Raw genomic sequence first — 14,123 nt, 5'->3', positions numbered from 1 at the left:
CAATGATCTTCCATTTATCATAAAAGATCAAAAGTAAGGATATTCACCAATGATTGCACAATGTTCAGCATCATTCCTGACTCCTTTAGATACTGAAGCAGTCCATGTCCAAATGCAACAAGATCTGGACAATTTTCAGACTTGGGCTGACAAGTAGCAAGTAACATTCATTTGACACAAGTGCCGGGCAATGACCGTTTCTAATAACAGAACATCTAACCACTACCTCTTGATTTTCAGTGCTGTTGCCATCACTGAATCCTCCATCACTGTCAACATCCGATCATTATTAACATTGACCAGAAGCTCAACTGGACCCTCCACATAAAAAGAGTGGCTGCAAGAGCAGGTCAGAGGCTAGGCATATTGCAATAAGCAACTCACCTTCTGATTCCCCAAAGCCTGTCCACCATCAACAAGTCAGGAGTGTAATGGGATACTCCCCACTTGCCTGAAATGGGTGCACCTCCAACAACACTGAAGCAGCTTGACAACATCCTGGATTGGCTCGCTGGATTGGCACGACATCTTCAGATATTCAGTCCCTCTACCACCGATGTTCAGTAGCAGTCATGTGAATATCTACAAGATGCACTACATAACTTCATCAAAGATCTTTAAACAGCATCTTCAAACTTCTTCTATCTTGAAGAACAAGAGCAGCAGATGCATGGGAACATCATAGCCTGCAAGTTTCCCTCAAAGCCATTCACCATTGTAACTTGTAAATATATTGCCATTTCTTCACTATCACTGTGTCAAAATTCTGGAATTCCCTCCCTAAAGGCATTTTGGGTCAACCTACAGCACATGGACTATAGCGGTTCCAGAGGCAGCTTACCATGATCTCTGAAAGGCATCCAGGGATTGGTAATAAATGGAAGCAACACTCATATCACACAAGTGAATAAAAAAAACAAACAAAACATGACAAATGTTTTCAGAAAACAGAAGACATTTTGCCAGTCAGGAAAATGGCGTTAAAGCTAACCTCGGACTGTTCACTGTCAGTTTTCAGTACAGTCCGCTTTAAAACTTTTGAATATCCATCTCCATCTTCAATTGTAACTGGTTCATGCTCTGCACCTTGCACGATGACTTCCTCCTTTTCAGTCCCATCGGGAGACACTAAACGCCTGATAATCTTTCTTGTAACCTAAAGGAAAGAGAACATGAGAAAATAAATGTCTAATAACCTTCTCATTTGCACAATTTTTCATTTCTCTTCAATGTACATTGATGGCTTTTAGTGATTTAATGTAGTGCAATGTATGTGTCAATATCCCTACCTCTGCCTATATGGGAGGAAAGGGAAAGCCGACCAAGATTGGATAGGCATTACCTTTTTCACAATGGTATTTCCATGTTCATCTGTGTATTGTTCTTCGGTAACTGACTCTGGCAGAACATCAAACATCTCATCAGCCTAGAAAATTAATAATGCTTTATTAATACCAATAATTGAGGATAGCTTCTGATTTTTGTTGAATCAATAACCTGTGTCCAAATTGTGCACAAAATTGTCTTAGATTTTGAAGGTTCAGCTGCTGTTCATGTGTCTGCACAAACTTATTTGCATATCAATGAACAGATAGGGTTGGATTTTCACTAACCTTAGCAAAACCAAACAGAGCAGTTACTAATCAGAGCAGCCGTATGTCGCATTTCTGTTTCCATGTAACCATTTTCACGAAGATTGGGTAGGAATCGGCTCCGGAGCAAGCATATTCCAAAGGAGAATGAAACTGAGGGCATTTTAGGTTCATTGAGAATCTTCCTCAAGTAAGTAAATTTACTTTGAGAGAAATTATTAGACTTTAGGAGCTGTTATGCTCGACATTAGTATTAACCATGGACTGAAGGTGGGAAAAGTTTAAAAGGTAAGTGAAATAATTTTGCCTATTATGATTACCAAGTCTTTTCCCAATGCTTTTAAGGAACCAATCCAGACATAAAGTCATAGAGTCATAGAGATATACAGCATGGAAACAGACCCTTCGGTCCAACCCATCCATGCCGACCAGATATCGCAACCCAATCTAGTCCCACCTGCCAGCACCTGGCACATATCCCTCCAAATCCTTCCTATTCATATACCTATCCAAATGCCTCTTAAATGTTGCAATTGTACCAATCTCCACCACATCCTCTGGAAGCTCATTCCATACACATACTACCCTCTGCATGAAAAAATTGCCCCTTAGGTCTCTTTTATATCTTTCCCCTCTCAACTTAAACCTATGCCCTCTAGTTCTGGACTCCCTGACCCCAGAGAAAAGACTTTGTCTATTTATCCTATCCATGCCCCTCATAATTTTGTAAACCTCTATAAGGTCACCCCTCAGCCTCTGACGCTCCAGGGAAAACAGTCCCAGCCTGTTCAGCCTCTCCCTGTAGCTCAAATCCTCCAACCCTGGCAACATCCTTGTAAATCTTTTCTCAACCCTTTCAAGTTTCACAACATCTTTCCAATAGGAAGGAGACCAGAATTGCACGCAATATTCCAACAGTGGCCTGACCAATGTCCTGTCCAGCCGCAACATGACCTCCCAACTCCTGTACTCAATACTCTGACCAATAAAGGAAAGCATACCAAACGCCTACTTCACCATCCTATCTACTTGCGACTCCACTTTCAAGGAGCTATGAACCTGCACTCCAAGGTCTCTTTGTTCAGCAACACTCCCTAGGACCTGAACCATTAAGTGTATAAGTCCTGTTAAGATTTGCTTTCCCAAAATGCAGCACCTCGTATTTATCTGAATTAAACTCCATCTGCCACTTCTTGGCCCATTGGCCCATCTGGTCCAGATTCTGTTGTAATCTGAGGTAACCTTCTTCGCTGTCCACTACACCTCCAATTCTGCAAATGTACTAACTGTACCTCTTATGCTCGCATCCAAATCATTTATGTAAATGACAAAAAGTAGAGGACCCAGCACCGATCCTTGTAGCACCCCACTGGTCACAGGCCTCCTGTCTGAAAAACAACCCTCCACCACCACCCTTTATCTTCTACCTTTGAGCCAGTTCTGTATCCAAATGGCTAGTTCTCCCTGTATTCCATGAGATCTAACCTTGCTAATCAGTCTCCCATGGGGAACCTTGTCGAAAACCTTACTGAAGTCCATATAGATCACATCTACTGCTCTGCCCTCATCAATCTTCTTTGTTACTTCTTCAAAAAACTCAACCAAGTTGGTGAGACATGATTTCCCATGCACAAAGCCATGAAGCAACAAAAACTTCCAGCTCGGCGAACAGAACCACAACAACGAGCACCCGAGCTACAAATCTTTGCACAAACTTTGAACAAAGCCATGTTGACTATCCCGAATCAGTCCCTGCCTTTCCAAATACATGTACATCCTGTCCCTCAGGATTCCCTCCAACATCATGCCCACCACCGAGGTCAGGCTCAATGGTCTATAGTTCCCTGGCTTGTCTTTACCGCCCTTCTTAAACAGTGGCACCACGTTTGCCAAACTCCAGTCTTCCGGCACCTCACCTGGGACTATCAATGAAACAAATATCTCAGCAAGAGGCCCAGCAATCACTTCTCCAGCTTCCCACAGAGTTCTCGGGTACACCTGATCAGGTCCTGGGATTTATCCACCTTTAACCGTTTCAAGACATCCAGCACTTCCTCCTCTGTAATCTGGACATTTTGCAAGATGTCACCATCTTTTTCCCGACAGTCTATATCTTCCATATCCTTTTTCAGTAAATACTGATGCAAAATATTCATTTAGTATTTGCCCCATTATCTGTGGCTCCACATAAAGGCCACCTTGCTGATCTTTGAGGGGCCCTATTCTCTCCCTAGTTACCCTTTTGTCCTTAACATATTTGTAAAAACCCTTAGGATTCTCCTTAATTCTATTCAGCAAAGCTATCTCATGTCCCCTTTTTGCCCTCCTGATTTCCCTCTTAAGTACTGCCGAGCTACAAATCTTTGCACAAACTTTGAACAAAGCCATGTTGACTATCCCGAATCAGTCCTTGCCTTTCCAAATACATGTACATCCTGTCCCTCAGGATTCCCTACTGCCTTTATACTCTTCTAAAGATTTACTCGATCTATCCTGTCTATACCTGACATATGCTTCCTTCTTTTTCTTAACCAAACCCTCAATTTCTTTAGTCATCCAGCATTCCCTATATCTACCAGCCTTCCTTTTCACCCTGACAGGAATATACTTTCTCTGGATTCTTGTTATCTCATTTCTGAAGGCTTCCCATTTTCCAGCCGTCCCTTTACCTGCGAACATCTGCCCCCAATCAGCTTTCGAAAGTTCTTGCCTAATCCTGTCAAAATTGGCCTTTCTCCAATTTAGAACTCCAACTTTTCGATCTGGTCTATCCTTTTCCATCACTATTTTAAAACGAATAGAATTATGGTTGCTGGCCTCAAAGTGCTCCCCCACTGACATCTCAGTCACCTGCCCTGCTTTATTTCCCAAGAGTAGGTCAAGTTTTGCACCTTCTCTACTAGATACATCCACACACTGAATCAGAAAATTGTCTTGTACACACTTTACAAATTCCTCTCCATCTAAACCTTTAACACTATGGCAGTCCCAGTCGATGTTTGGAAAATTAAAATTCCCTCCCATAACTACCCTATTATTCTTACAGATAGCGGAGATCTCCTTACAAGTTTGTTTCTCAATTTCCCTCTGACTATTGGGGGGTCTATAATACAATCCCAATCAGGTGATTATCTCTTTCTTATTTCTCAGTTCAACCCAAATAACTTCCCTGGATGTATTTCTGGGGGTATCCTCCCTCAGCACAGCTGTAATGCTATCCCTTATCAAAAATACCACTCCCCCCTCCTCTCTTTCTATCCTTCCTGTAGCATTTGTATCCTGGAACATTAAGCTGCCAGTCCTGCCCATCCCTGAGCCATGTTTTTGTAATTGCTATGCTATCCCAGTCCCATGTTCCTAACCAAGCCCTGAGTTCATCTGCCTTGCCTGTTTGGCCTCTTGCCTTGAAATAAATGCAGTTTAATTTATCAGTCCTACCTTGTTCTCTGCTTTGTCCCTGCCTGCCCTGACTGTTTGACTTGCCTTTAAGCTGCCAGTCCTGCCCATCCCTGAGCCATGTTTCCGTAATTGCTATGATATCCCAGTCCCGTGTTCCTAACAATGCCCTAAGTGCATCTGCCTTCCCTGTTAGGCCCCTTGCATTGAAATAAATGTTGAGATAACAGTTTTGAAATTTGTTTCTTTACTCCGAGAATTTTATGGGGTTCTAGGCTGCAATTCAACTGCATAATAAATGTCTGAGTGCTTCACATTGGTCACAAATCTATTTTCAACAGTCTCTTCATATACTTAGGTGTTTTCTGGGCTTCTCAATGACTACAATTGTGAGAGTTTTGTTCATAAGGTGGACAATGGGGGAGACAGCAAGGGTCTCAGCAAATGAAGGGATGCGAGTAAGGGAGTGAGGAGTAGAATGAGGAAGTGAGGCATGGTGGTTGAAGTGGAAAGTAAAGAGATCGGAAAGTTCATCATTATACAGGTGAACTACTGAGTGCCTCAGAAGCACCGGCACAAAGCTTTGGGAACAGAATTAGGTCATTTAAGCTTCCCATTTCGGCCTGACTCCAATGTTGACAAGCCCACCGCCCCAGCTCCAGGGCATGGCTGGCTTGGAGCCCCAGGAGATCTGCCCAGGCCAAGAGTCTCAAGATGGAGGAATGACGACAACAGTGGGATTACTCCCACCTCCCAATTCCTGTTTCTGACAAGTTTGACCCAAAAATTGTTCACCACCAGGGAGCATTTTAAAGCACAATTGATGTCCACTTATATTTTAAGAGTGGTAAACTGCTTCTTTATGAAACCTGAAAATTGTTTTATTACAAAAGGTGATTTTTAAAAAAAAAATCAAGTGTAACGTGTCAATAATCCAATTTTAAATATTTGAAAATGTCTTTAAAATATCTGCAGAAACATTGACGAGTTTCACTGGTGTAAAATAGTCTTTACTTAACAAATTACGTATTTTTGTTTAAAAAAAACTTAAAATCTTTTGAAAGATACATGCTTGTTCCCTATACTTTAAAAAAATCGTTTTATGTTTACAGTCTCCTTGAATATTGACAAATGGGTGTCGATTAGATTAGATTAGATTAGATTAGATTACTTTACAGTGTGGAAACAGGCCCTTCGGCCCAACAAGTCCACACTGACCCGCCGAAGCGCAACCCACCCATACCCCTACATTTACCTCTTAGCTAACACTACGGGCAATTTAGCATGGCCAATTCACCTGACCTGCACATCTTTGGACTGTGGGAGGAAACCGGAGGAAACCCACGCAGACATGGGGAGAACGTGCAAACTCCACACAGTCAGTCGCCTGAGTCGGGAATTGAACCCGGGTCTCTGGCGCTGTGAGGCAGCAGTGCTAACCACTGTGCCACCCAAAATGGAAATGGAAATTCACCATGGTGATTAATTCAGTCAGGTGATGCAACTATTTGTGTGGCAGGGCTTAGCTCTGAAACTCGCGCAAAGGATTGCCGAACTTGATTTGCACTGAATTTAAAATTACTGCCAAAATTCCTCTGCTGCCTCACAGCGCCAGAGTCCCGGGTTCAACTTCCACCTCAGGCGACTGACTGTGTGGAGTTTGCACATTCTCCCAGTGTCTGTGTGGGTTTCCTCCGGGTGCTCCGGTTTCCTCCCACAGTCCAAAAATATGCAGCTTAGGTGAATTTGGCCATGCTAAGTTGCCCGTAGTGTTAGGGGCACGGGTAAATGTAGGGGAATGGGTCTGGGTGAGTTGCGCTTCGGCGGGTCGGTGTGGACTTGTTGGACCGAAGGGCCTGTTTCCACTCTGTAAGTAAGTAATCTAATCTAATCAAATCTTTGTTTATCTTCGGTGATTTTGTATGAATTGCGTTGGAATGATGAGGGTAACCTTGCAAAACTGCACCATCTATATTTTTACAAACTTTATAATGTTATGTTTTTGGAACAAAATTCATCCTTGCCATTAAAACCTCTTCATGACGTTTTCTGTGTCATTCCATAAGACTATCTTAAGTAAATGTACAATTTTTTGAGAATATTAATAAAATGTCAACAGCCCTTCCTTTCTGTGAGAGCACAGTAAACATTCAGTTCTGAAGAAGGGTCACTGGACTTGAAACATTAACTCTGATTTCTCTCCACAGATGCTGCTGGACCTGCTGAGATTGTCCAGCAATTTCTGGGGGTTTTTTCTCTGATTACCAGCATCTACTGTCCTTTCAGCTTTTATTTAGTAAATATTCATTGGCTAAGTTTACAGCATAATAAAATTGAATTATCAAAACATCTACTTCTTTCCCCATCTTGGATTTGCCCACTTCTCCCACTATCCAATACATAAGATGAAACATCTTGCAACTTACCTAAGGTTGAGCAAGTGCAAACAGACAGGGTTAAATATCACTGAGGACTTGTCTTCAGTCTTGCACTTAACTGTTAGGAGTTCTGTCTCCTACCTATACAACTATTAATAATCAATCATTTACTTGCTATCAACCATAACTAATGTAGTTAACAATACCAAAGTGCTTTGTGGGAGTGTACAGAGATGTCAGACAACAGTTTGGAGAATTTGCCAAGGTCATGATGCAAAAGAGAAGAATTTTGAAGAAAGTTTTGAAAGGTTTAGAAAGATGGAGAGAAGTAGAGTGGCTCAATGATAGAATTCCTGAATGAAAGAATATGAAGGCTTTATCATTATGGTGCAGAAGACAAAGGACAAAGTATAGCAGTCTGTAAAGATATCAATGTGGGAAGTGATTTTGATTGTTGGGCTGGAAAACAATTATAAAGCAGATAAAGCAAAACTATATAGATTTGCATATGATGCTGGACAGCCAGTGGAATGTGATTAGAAGAATCAATCTATACAGTGCTTGCAACTTTGTGTGTGACATATTGCAAGCATATTTAAACAACTTCGTGTTTGTGGAAGGAGGAACTAGAGAGGTTGTTAAGAAAAGACCTGATAACGTCACTGATAAAGTGAAGAAGATACAGTTGGAACTATCAAGACACTCATGGTGAAACAGAGATGGAGATGAGTGAAAGTAAAATTGACTGCTTTGATTTTACAGTGAATGGGAATTGAATACGAGAGGGATCTTCTTAACTACATTCTTTTTACTTCACCATCCCCAAGGAAACGTTTTGAAATGCTAAAAAAGCACAAAAACAATAGATATTTCACAGCACAAGGAATAACAATAGCTTGCAAGGTGACAGAATTAAGAAAGATGGAATATATTTTCCTTTGTCATTTTTCTTTACGAAAATCTGTTGTGGATATTAAATGATGATCTGTACTTTACACACTCATATCTTTATTTTCTTAGTAAAAGCAGCAAGTTTACATTACTTTTGCCAGTGAATCCTGAAAAATGGCTATTCTGCGGCCAATGGAATGTAGAGTGGATCTTACAGGAAGATCATGTCAGAAGATCTGTCTGATGGAGGAGTGCCACTCCAAAAGCTCGTGATTCCAAATAAACCTGTTGGACTGTAACCTGGCTTTGTGTGACTTCTAACTTTGTCCACCCCAGTCCAACACTGGCACCTCCACATCAGGAAGGTCATGGATTCATGAGTCCCATTTTGCCTCTTTGTTTGGTTGAGAATTTCATAGGAAAAAAAATGACTAGTGAACAATATTTACATTAGCCGGCAAATTGTGGGACAGACAGATCCCCACTAACAGGGAATTGAATCTCTTCAGGTTACGAATTGTTGTTGGAGGTTTTATAAATGCCAATTTATCTTTAAATCTGACTTTTCATCTCTTTTTCTTAATTCTAAGTTTTCCTCCTTTTTTCATTCTTTCCACCTGATTTGGTATTTATTTCACCCACTTTTTAACCCTCTTTCTCAATTATTCAATCTCATTATTTAAGGAGGTATTGCTCATCCCATTGTTCACCAAACTTCAACAAGCCCAACGGCAATTGCTCTCATATTGATAGCTCACACCTTTCAGCAACTTCAGGCTTAAAAAATAAACAAGCGGAAGGGCTTAGGGATAAAGCTAACATGGTTTATAAAATCCTTACTTCAGCATATTCTGCACCATAAATTAATTAACAAAAAGAAAAAGCAGTTCCATCAGAAAAAAAACATTTACAATTTAAACAAAGTGAAAATGTAAATTTTCTAAAAATTGGTACAAAGTCAACATAAGTGAAACTGATAAGTGAGTAAGGATCTTCCAACATTACCCTGTTCTCCAAACCTATCACCTCCCATTTCTCAATTATTCAATCTCATTATTTACCTCATCCCAACACCTCACCCCCCAATATGCAACAGAAATAATAACAGGATGAATTATCACATGATAAGGATGAACCATGACTAATTAAGTACAGTATTTCTAAGTTCTGTTTATATGAAGAGCAAAAAAATTGTTGATCAATATTTAGAGATTCAATACCAATACCTGAAAGTACAAGTGTTCTTTCCTGCTCCTGATGGGTTATATTTGCAAAATTAACTGGGGTCAGTCAATCATAACTTCATGCATAGATGTAAATTATGTAATCTCCAAAACAGAAAATTTCAAATGAAAATAAGAATGATCAGTAGCAGAAAACATCAAAAGCCACATCATTTAAAACGATAGTGTAAATAAATAAATAGGCAAGAAGTTATTTTCTATATCTTAAAACAGGTGACCTTCATACAAAAGTTCATTAAATGCTACGAACCACACCACTCACACCATGCCACAAACCCTAGCATGCATCAGTGGAGAAAATTACTACTTCTAATTCCGTGCAGAAAAATAGATTGAATTAAATTCAAAACTAGCACATTCTACGCTTGATCAAAGACTAACATTCCAGTTGGTACCTGAATGATCACCCGCCGGCGGATGACCCTGGTGGTTACTGTCTCCTCATCAGAACTGCTTTCCAGAGCCCCCAATTCTTCTGCTATTTCCTAGTGAAGGCAGTCAAGTAGATAGGGTTGCAAAGCTGACACACTGAAGTCTCATGTTATTATATACCTGAAAGGCTTGTTCTATTTAACTTGCTCTTTGACATATTCTTCTAGTTTTTCTGAAGGAATTATTTCATGTAACCAATGAGTAATGGATTCCTGGTTGCAATATATTTGTGTTCCCTCATCTGACATTAATCAAACTAAATTACATTACTGACACTAAAAAGTATTGAGATATGAAAGGTTTTCTCCAAAGGCTAATTGAATCTTAACAGCATTATGGTGTTAAAAAAGTTATTAAAATTTATGGAATAAAATATGAACCTTTTAAAACAACTGTGAAGTACGTTACGGCTAATCTTTATGTTCATGTTTAAAATGTTTAAAGATTTCCTTCCTTTACAGATCTTCTTCACGACAAAGGTCTGCTAATAGCTAGTTTCAAGGCTTTCACAATACTATTCTAAACAGTCTGAGATACAAAGAATGGACTGGAATGACATTCCCATTGATACTCCTTTCATCTATATGAAAAGATGGAAAATATCTGATTTTTCTTTCCAATGACACAGCTGAAATATGAATCAGTGGCACGATACATGTGGCCACCAAAATTGCTGTGCACATCCAAATTATTTTCAGTAACTTTGAGATAAATTTCAGACTGAACAGGCACATTTAAGTTTCTAGCTAACATAAAAACAATTTATTTTAAAATAAAACCAATTTATGGCAAAAATAATTTTATATTGTAAAAGAGTACATGCATTATTCTCCTTAGAAAGGGTGGATGTGACCTCAACAAAAGGTAAGTATGATCGCTAATTCTTATATTATAGACTGGTATGCTGCTATTGAGAAAAGCATTTTGGAATAAATGCAGATATTGTTAAAACCTTGTCTGAACTTATTCTGATAATGTTAATAACATTATCATTATCTTCTGACCAGCAAAAAAAAATTAATGATCATATAATAACTTTCCCCAAAGTTCTCCAAAGAATCATAATCGGACAAAAATTGAGTGTGAACCAAAGACATTAAAAAACTTGATGGAGATGACATGATTCAAAGAGTGTCATAGATTTATATAGAGAAATGGAGAGATAAAAAGTGTCAGGGATGGAATTCCTAAAAACTGGAAGGAAACAATGAAATGGAAAAATGGCTGTATTTAGAGAGAGAAAAAAAATCAATGGATTCAGAGAGATGTCACAAGATGTCACCTCCATTTAAATATGGAAGTGTTCCAGCTTTGGGAGTGATGTGAGTCATTAAGCATAAGGACAATGGGTGAAAGGAACTTTTGCTTGTTAGGATTCAGTACTTTGGATGAGGACAAGTTTTTTTGTGTGAGTAGTAGAAAGAAGAATTCCCAAGAAAATATTGGAATATCTGCACCGGAGGGTGAAAATCAGAATGATCATGTAGCAATAATTACTAAATTAGCTGGTAAATGAAAAATCAATTGGGAACAGTGATAACACTGCTCATTGATATTGCTAATCTTCTAATATTAGATACCTTCATACTATTAGTTGTTCAGTTCAGATTCTGGGTAGTCATAGCTGATACCTTGTGTTTGTAATTTGTCAACCTTATATTTTTATGGATCTATGACCCTGAGAAAAGAGAGTGAAATTTAGTTATGTAAAAGCAGAAATCCAAGCAATAGACACCGGTCTTCTGGAATCCAAACAAAACAAGTGCCCATATAAAATCATCAGGCTGAATCTTACATTTACTTGGCTACGTGGCAGTTGAGTTTTTTTGAATTTTTTTTTTGTCATGAGGCCTGCTGTATTTTCTCACTGAATCTTACCAAATGACCTGACCTGTGGCATCCCTCTCATCTGATTCTGGCCACATCTTACTATTCCTGGAACAATACCAGGATTTCACCTAACTGATCACATCCCTGGTACTATTGCCATCTTTAAGAGGCTGCTGTGCACCTGGGAAGCGCTGCCTGTCTAGAGCTGCCCTGTACAGTTCCTGACGTTTGCCCTAGACATGGCAGACTGGGCAAATTTGGTGCTTGCTTTGCGACAGAGTTCTGGAAGTCCAGCAGGACAGGGTGTCTTTCTCCCCCAGGGCAAGGGAGGAGGCCACAACACCAGACCAAGCCAGCCTGGTCCAAGCTTTCCATCCATGTCAGTGCAGGCTTTCCTGTACATAGTTCCAGAAAGCTATGTGGGGAAAAATGGCTATTTCCTTCCCCACTCCACCAGCATCATCTCTCCATTGCCTCACACCATCTTTTACTGAGGCTCATGCTCTGCCACACTCACTATTATCCCAAACATTTACCTCACTCAATACCCACATCAATCCTGACACAATTAACCCTGTCTGGCCTCTGCTCTGCATGATCATTTGCTTGGGGCACCTCCCCAACTGCATCACAGTGATAATTGTGTCACCCACTTTCATCTCCCTTAATACCAGCCATTGTCTCATTCTAGAAGGAAAACAGCCCTTTGTAGGGCACAAAGAGTCAAGATGAAGGGTGGACTGCCCAACATGTGACTGCTTCATCTTATGGGAGGAGCATCCTGATTCTCACTGCCCCAAACAGCTGACTGGCCAGGTCCAATCCCTTGACTTACTGTGCCCGGATACCTTGCCTGAAAGCAACTCCCATTTGATTTATTTATTTATTTACAGAATGAGGGCATCATTGGCCAGACCAGCAATTTATTGTCCATCCCTAAGTGTTCAGAGGGCTGTTTAAAGTCAACCACATTGCTGTGGATCTAGACTTCCATGTAGGCCAGACCAGGTAAGATGGAAGTTTCCTTCCCTAAAGGACATTAGTAAATCAGAATGGTTTATTTCAATAATCAACATTGGATTCATGGTCATTATTAGACTGTTAGTTTCAGATTTTTTATTGAATTCAATTTCACCCTCTGCCCTGGTGGGATTCAAATCCACAGAACATTAGCAGAGTCTCTGGATTAATTCTCTTGTGATACCTCCCCAAGTGACTTGACTGAAGCCTTATGACAACCATGACAAGCTTCCTGGTTTTGTGACTTTTTACTGCACTGAAAATAAAGGAAATGCAACAGTACTGACAGCCTGGTACCTCCAGTTGAGGGAACAAATGCCAAAAAGAAAGGCAAGGCTGTGAGCATCCAAGTAGGTTCAGAGTTAGTGAGCACTTTGACAGGCCAGAAATATAGCTTGGTCCAGTCCATGAGCTGAGTGCATATTCCTGAATGCACTGAATCCTTGGCCTAGCTATACAGTGATAATTGCTAGAGCAACCCAACGTGCGAGATTGAAGTGCTGTAAAGAAGAGTACTGTAAATGAATGGGACACATGCCCACAAGTGTTCTTATAGGCACATATCAGGTGCCAATATTGCTTGTGGCTGGTGTCCACAGAATGTGCCCCAACAAATTAGTGCCCAGCATTCAACAAGGAGGTTCTGGAGCAGGTGGCAAGCTGAAGTCACCAGGAATATATTCTAACTTTCATATCTCTTGATGTCTTGCTTATTTGGCAGGATGGGAAGCTGAATATTAATGAGATGAGTTGCTGCATTAATAAGGCATTCATAAAAATATGAATTAGCATTGCACTGCTCCCTAGTGAGAAACTTCCCACACCATTTGGCAGGTTATTTAAGATGCAGTAAGTTGCTTCCAATGTCAATATAGGACTCACAACACATCTTGCACATTTCTGCTAAAATCTCACCACAAACTATGTCAATTAGGCCCCTATAAGGTCCTACCCTTAGTTTCTCTTACATCATGATTATTTTCATGAAAAGGAATGTTCAATATTGCTGTGACAATCTTACCTTTTCAAGTGTTTTCTCCCCAAAGGCCTTTTTCATTTTTTCTGGCGGCTCCTCAGTTGTTTCCACAATAGTGGGGCCAGTTGTTTGGGAAGCATGCAAACCCTCATAAATTTGAACTTCATCAGGTTCCTGAACAATGGGACTTTCTTCCTCTATCCTCAGCGTTACCATTTCTTCAGGCTGTTCAATTGCCCCTTTCCCCTGGACATCATGTTCCAGTTCCTCACCTTTTCCTTTTTGCAAGTTAGATAGTTCCCCATCAGATTCTGCAGACTCTTGTTTCCCCAGTCTGTACAGAAAAAAATTCATGACATGTAAG

General features: G+C 40.2%; 1 protein-coding gene across 32 annotated transcripts in view; it reads right to left on the bottom strand.

Moving 5' to 3' along the window:
* Positions 1 to 14,123, bottom strand: part of ank2b (ankyrin 2b, neuronal) — an 877,032-nt gene that overhangs the window by 13,803 nt on the left and 849,106 nt on the right. For 31 of the 32 annotated variants that reach the window (XM_087983074.1, XM_087982715.1, XM_087982867.1 and 28 more), the window contains 4 exons: positions 13,805 to 14,093; positions 9,897 to 9,986; positions 1,343 to 1,426; positions 992 to 1,156 (listed from right to left, as the gene is read on the bottom strand). In XM_087983074.1, the coding sequence (XP_087839200.1) occupies positions 992 to 1,156; positions 1,343 to 1,426; positions 9,897 to 9,986; positions 13,805 to 14,093 (628 nt within the window). The remainder of the gene's footprint in view (positions 1 to 991; positions 1,157 to 1,342; positions 1,427 to 9,896; positions 9,987 to 13,804; positions 14,094 to 14,123) is intronic. The other variant, XM_087983119.1, reaches the window with a different exon arrangement.

Source organism: Chiloscyllium plagiosum, unplaced genomic scaffold, assembly GCF_037043375.1.
Source record: "Chiloscyllium plagiosum isolate Xiang-an unplaced genomic scaffold, Cpla_swu_hap1 HiC_scaffold_1, whole genome shotgun sequence".
NCBI lineage: Eukaryota > Metazoa > Chordata > Chondrichthyes > Orectolobiformes > Hemiscylliidae > Chiloscyllium > Chiloscyllium plagiosum.
The sequence above is the reverse complement of the archived record's forward strand: the minus strand, read 5'-3'. Positions and strand labels throughout refer to the sequence as shown.